Source organism: Quercus suber, unplaced genomic scaffold (genome assembly GCF_002906115.3).
Source record: "Quercus suber isolate HL8 unplaced genomic scaffold, Cork oak 2.0 scaffold_123B, whole genome shotgun sequence".
In the NCBI taxonomy this organism is placed as follows: Eukaryota; Viridiplantae; Streptophyta; class Magnoliopsida; order Fagales; family Fagaceae; genus Quercus; species Quercus suber.
The window spans coordinates 339,614-346,348 of NW_027071803.1; the positions used below are offsets into that span (position 1 = coordinate 339,614).

General features: G+C 35.4%; 1 protein-coding gene across 1 annotated transcript in view; it reads right to left on the reverse strand.

Moving 5' to 3' along the window:
- Nucleotides 1-6,284: 6,284 nt before the first annotated feature.
- LOC112029668 (serine/threonine-protein kinase PBL34-like) overlaps nucleotides 6,285-6,735 on the reverse strand; it is a 7,314-nt gene continuing 6,863 nt past the window's right edge. Inside the window, exon 4 of the mRNA XM_065770017.1 lies at nucleotides 6,285-6,688. Within this exon, the coding sequence (XP_065626089.1) occupies nucleotides 6,285-6,688 (404 nt within the window). The remainder of the gene's footprint in view (nucleotides 6,689-6,735) is intronic.

The following is a 6,735-nucleotide window of genomic DNA, read 5'->3' on the forward strand; positions in this document are numbered from 1 at the left end:
GAGAGAGAGATGGGTTCAAGTTACACTTGTGTAATTATAAGAGTTACACATTTTTGGACCATTGATTTATAATTAGATCTAAGGGTGTAAAAACACAGAAGAATGTCATAATTGTTCCCTAGAAATTAGTAATTAAATCATTAAATCTCTTATTAAAATAGAAAAATAAAAAATAGCATTAACTCTTTACTCCCCATCATCATCTTCATCCTCTCTATTGTTAAATTGTATACCCAACTACGATCTAATGGCAAATCGTTCTAGAACAAGAAACAAAAAGTTGTCAGGCTAACCCCAAATGTCTTTACATAAACTGTATATAAAGCAATAGAAGCATGTCAATCACCATGTCAACCATAAAGCTAGCTAGAGCATATATGCTACCTTTAAGAACTTATTTCTAATTAAAATCAAAGGGACTTCACAAATTTCATATACAGACTTAAAATAATAATAAAAACTTTCACTTGTTTCTTGAACTCGCCCTTAATTTCCATTGTTGAGGTTGAAAGTACATAGAACATAAGACCATGTGAGAAAGGGAGAGAGGATGAAGATGATGATTGGGAGCAGAGTTAATGTTGTTTTATATTTTTCTATTTTTAATAAGAAGAGTTAATGACTTAATTACTAATTTCTAGGGAAAAATTATGACATTCTCTTGAGTGTTTTTTCACCCTTAGATCTAATATAAATCAATGGTCCAAAAAAGGTGTAATTTGAACCTAACTCATATATATATATATATATTTATACAAGATAAAATTTCTACTCTAGCCTAATCTAAGTGTATATGTGTGTGAATCTTCCTCCTAGAGACTTGAACCCTGACCCTTACCCCTAACACCCCACAAGCATTTATACTTGTGGAGTGACCACTGCACCAAGGGTGTGCGGTGGTTATATATATATATATATATTGAAAGTTGATATCCCATGTAATGTGTGGCTACATTCTTGAAAATGATTAAGTAGCATTTACGTATGAAATCTTGTAAAACTCTTCGTATCATAGACAATGACTGTGTCATTAGATTTCTTACTCCAACTATTTCCATCAAATTTCATTGAGGATTGCGTGTATATAAAATTCATCTTCTTGACCAATTTTTTGTTTTTTGAGAATGAACTTGTGTAATTTTATTAAGGTAAATGAACTACATCTAAATGTAAAAACGAAACAACATGTGATGGGACATCTTCTATCCATACTTGAAAATCTGGTATGCATATAGCATGTTTTGCGAGATTATGAGCTACACTATTTCCGTTTCTCTTAATGTGAGAATATGACAAACTTACAAAATTGTTTGCAACCAACTTGACATCCTCTACTAATAAACCCAGTGGGGACAGATTATGGTCTTCTGCCTTCAAAGCTTTGATTAGACCAAGCGAGTCCCCTTCGAGTATGGTGCTTTGGAAACCCAGGTTGTACGGGAACTGTAATGCTTTAAGTGCTGCCAACGCTTCTATCTCCTCTGCCTTGTAAGCTTGGTTTAATTTTTCTGCACAAGAGGCCATAACAGCTCCATTATGATTCCGGATTATAGCTCCAACACCCGACAAGTTTGAATTTTCAAACACGGCACCATCAAAATTAACCTTGACAAAACTAGCTTGCGGAGGTCTCCACCTTGTTCCTCCGATGCCACTGCTCCCAAGCTACAATTTTGCAGTCCATATGGTTACCTAGTATTGCGACAGCATGGTTCTTGATTGTTCTGCCACTTGATGAAGTGGACTGGACTGAAGGTTCAACCAGACTTTATTCCGCTGACTCCAAACACTCTAAGCCGTAAATGCAAACAGCTCCAGGGGCATTCCTTTCTCAACCGTCCATGATAGCAACTCCTTCACACCTGAGAACCCAACTTCATGCCTGAAACTCCATAGTACCTGATCAGCCCACACCACATCCAACTCCGGACATAACCATAAAGCATGCTCTGCATCTTCCACATCTAACATACATCTTTCATAGATTGGGTCAGCAACTATCTTCCTCCTCATCAAAGCTTGTTTTGTCGGCAATACATTACGACAAGCTTGCCATATAAAATTTTTTACCTTCGGTGGGACTTGCATCTTCCGTATCGCTTTCCAAACCTTCTTATCACAGATTGGTGGGGCTTGTGGATGAGCTAGCAACTTTGATTCCTCTTTAAGGAATCTATAACCAGACCTGCACGTGTAGTGGCCGGAGGTGGAATAAGGCCAATAAAGGGTGTCTTTCGCTACATTTCGACTAAGGGGAATTTTCTTAATCATCTCTGCATCCTCTACCCCAAATAGACTATCCATCAACTCCTCATTCCATCTTCTTGTGACCGGATCAATAAGTGAATCCACGGTGTGATTCTCAAAACTTTCTAGAGGACAAGTCGGCTGCCATGGAGGGTGTTTTCTTGGCAGCCAGCGTTGTTGCCAAATGTTAATTTTTTCTCCATTTCCAATCCTCCATATTGCTCCCCTTCGAATAATGTCTCGCCCTCTAAGGATACTCTTTCATGCATAAGATCCCATCCTTGAATCAGTAGCCTCCATAAGTGAAGAGTTTGGAAAAAAACGTGCTTTAAAAACTTTATTGAAGAGTGAGGATGTATTATGTAATAGTTGCCATGCTTGCTTTGCTAGGAGAGCATCGTTGAACATAGCAAGATCTCTAAAACCCATACCTCCAATAGTCTTGAATTTTGTCATTTCCTCCCATTTAACCCAATGGATTTTCCCACTATCACCCCTTTGCCCCCACCAAAACTTCTTAATTAAGGTCTCAATCTCATTATACAAACCTATTGGCAATTTAAAGCATCCCATAATGTAAGTTGGGATAGCTTGTATAACTGCCTTTAAGAGCACTTCCCTTCCGGCTTAAGAGAGTAATTTGGCTTCCCATCCTTGAAGTTTCTGCCATACCTTCTCCTTTATGTAGTTGAAGCTTTCTTTTTTCCTCTTGCCCACAAGAGAGGATAGCCCAAGATACTTCTCATATTGCAAGATTTCTGGAACACCAAGGGTCACCTTAATTCCATGCTTCACATCTTCCAGTATAGCCTTGCTAAAGAACAAGGAGGTTTTACTTCTATTTATTTTTTGTCCCGATACTTCCTCATACACTTTCAGTATGTCCATCACCTTATTACACTCCTCCAATGTTGCCCTGCAAAAAATAAGGTTATTATCTGCAAAAAGCAGATGCATTAGTTTTGGGCCTCTCCTACAAAGGGAGTAACCATGAATGTCACCTTGTAAATCTGCTTTTTTAATTAAACCATTCAACCCTTCTGTACAAAGGAGGAATAGGAAAGGGGAAAGTGGATCTCCCTGCCTAATCCCCAATGTAGGGAAAATCATCCCACATGGTTCTCCATTTACCAAAACAGAATATGAAACTGTTTTCACGAACCCATTACAAGATTTATCCACCTTTCCCTAAAACCCATCTTCCTCATTATCCCCTCTAAATAATACCACTCCATCCCCACTCCATCTGGTAATATGTTTTCTCATATCCAATTTTAAAGCCATATATCCACAGGAACCCCCCCTTATATTTCTGCATACTATGTAAGGTCTCTTCCATGGCATAAAGGCATAGACAGATCAATTGAAGCCTGAATATGAATGAAGTAACCACCATAAAAAACCTTTGGGTCAGTCGGCGCAAAAACCTCCCCCCAATACACTACCAATTTTCTTTGCCGCTTCAATTGTCATATATTTAATCGGGAGTCCATGAATCTGAACCCATAACCTTGTCTTCTCAAACCTTATATCTTACAGCAGGGACTCATTCTCATATCGACTCATTACCACCCGGTGTTTGTCAAAACTCCATGGTTCTCCATCTAAAATTCTTTCGACATCTTCTTTTTTCTCAAAAGTGAAAAGAACTTTGTGGTCTCCGATACTCCGCATCTTGAAACCGTCTTTGGCTCTCCACAGCAAAGTAAAAGTCTTAGCAATAACCTCCACGCTAATGGCTCGCTTAGTTAGAAACTTTGCAGCAATGGAGGATGTCTCACAATTGTCTCCATCAAGTAAACAACAACCTGATCCCTCTTTATCTGAAAGAGTAAGTCAATTCCATGATTGAGCCAGATCATCCATCCTAACACCTACTCAAAACTGTTTCCCAAACCCCCAAAAAGAACCCAACAAACCTAGAAATAACAGTGTTATTCCCAGGAACCTAATGCACCTTCGTTGAAGGGACATGCTAATTCTATTGTGTAAAGAAGTTAGAGAGGAATCCCACTTCTAGGCACAGAGAAACTTTTTTTCTAAATCAATTTTTTGTTACATATGATCTTATATCTCTTGCATGCAATCCTTGTTGTCTCCATTTTCTAATAGTTTCCCCCCTCAAAATACTCTACTCAAAATATTAGATGATTTCGTCCTTGTTTCTTATAACTAATTTGGGACCTACCAACATGACCTTTCAAACCAATTTTATATCTATCTATACTATATATAAAAGGATTCCCTTATTTCAACTGAACTTTTTTGTAATTCAAAAATACCCTCATTAGTGAAGGATAACTTCATTTAGAAATATGATCATAAATATCAAATAATAAATTTTATTTTGAATTCAAAAAGAGAACTCCTATCTCATCCAAAAAAAAGAAAAAAAGAAAAAAAGAAAAAAAGAAAAGACAAAAAGAGAACTCCTAAAATTTAGGATTTTTAAGAAATTACAGTTACCGCTTATCTCTAAAGTTTATCATTTTTATTTTTTTGAAAAAAAATATAAATTTCTCAATTATAATAGATGCAAATTATTAACCTTTATCCAAAAAAAAGAAGAGCTTATCACGCGCGTGCTTAAAGGCTAGTCTTCTATAACATGATGTTTGCAAAGCTTTACGAATACATTTGGGTAAATTGCAAATTATACTCTCTAAAATTTGGGGGTGATTGAATTTTACACCTTGAAGTTTCAGAATTTGGATTTTATCCCCTTGAAGTTTGGTGATGTTTGGATTTTACACCCTGATGTTTTAGATTTTGGATTTTACCCCCTCTATTTTAGGAGTGTTTAGATTCTATTCCCTAAAGTTTTAGGGTGTTTGGATTTCACACCCTAAAGTTTTAGAATTTGGGGGTATAAAATCCAAACAACCCTAAATTTTAGGGGGTAAAATTCAAGTTTTAAAATGTCATGGTGTAAAATCTAAACACCCAAAATTTCAGGAAGTAAAATCTAAATTCTGAAATTTCAGGGTGTAAAATCCAATCACTTCCAAACCTTAGGGGTGTATTTTGTAATTTACTCAATATATTATGAAGACCGGTGATTTTGATCTTGTGTATGAAAAACTCAACACCTTTTCTTCTCTTTTTTGTTGAGAACTTTTCATAAACACGATATTAGCGAAATTTGGGCGATAAAATATCTTCACAAACTATTATAAAGTAATAGAATATTTTGGAATAACATACTTTTCATAAGGGGAAGCTAAAATTTAACAAGTTAAATTATGGAATATTAATTTTGCAACAAAACAGAAACCATAATATATAAAATATTTGCTATGATAGGGGAATAGACCCTGTGTTATAAGTTTCATTAAATGGAGAAAGCCCTTTAATTTTATAAACCCAAGAAATTAGAAGTAGAATAATACAAAAGGTTGGAAAAGGGTGTGGAACAATCAAATGAGAGAATTATGCAATGTTAAGTCCATTGTATAATTGAGAGGCAGGAAATGAGGGAGTACTTGATGTTTATGGTGTATTTAGCTTTGCCCTCTAAGAGCACTAGTATTGGGGGTGTAAAAATTCCCCCTAATTGCTATTTTAGCATCTAAACTCTTAAAATTGCACCACATTCAAGTTTGTAAACCCAAAATTTTTTCCCTCCCCACTACAGTAAGCTTGCAGAGCAATTGCATCAATGGATGCAAAATTTCTGTCTATTTTACACCAAAAAAAAAAAAAAACCATGCATTTTCTATTTTACACACCCAATTTTACAAAACACCCACATTAGTTTATCTATTCTACCATCTATTTTATTTAAATAATCATTTTCCTCATTTTTTTTTTAATATTTATCTCAATTTGTCCCAACCAGGGACGAACGCAGGATTTTAAGTTGGGGGGGGGCCGGAGATAAGCGAAAAAAAAATTTTCAAATACGCATTCATATAATATTAATAAACTATTAACCAAGAAAAATACCCAAAAATCATTGTTTCTTAATATATTAAGATACAATCATCTACTAACAAAAACAAAAAACACGAAACACTATTGTTTCTTTACACAATCATCTATGAAAAAGGAACTCGACGCTCTTTCAAATTTTCAAAATCATCTACAATTGAATCCAAACTAAATGTCGAAGCTATATCCTTTTCAATGTATAACATCAAAGAGTCCGTCAAAAAATCATCTTCCATTTTGTTTCGAAGGTTAGTTTTGACAACTTTCATAACTGAAAATGCTCGCTCTGTAGTAGCAGTAGAAACTGGAAGAGTAAGCACAAGTCTCACAATTCTATAAACAAGTTTGTAGTGTTCTGAATTTCTAGTTCTCACTAACCATTGAGACAACTCAGATAAACTCTTCAATTCTTTGAACTCTGGATCCTGGACTACATTATGCTCAAAATGATAAAGCTCCTTCTTCAACACTTGTTTGTCATAATCTGTGAAATCTTGTGGATAGAAATTCTCTACCAACAAACAAAGATCACTACTTCTGAAAGATTTTAATGCCTCT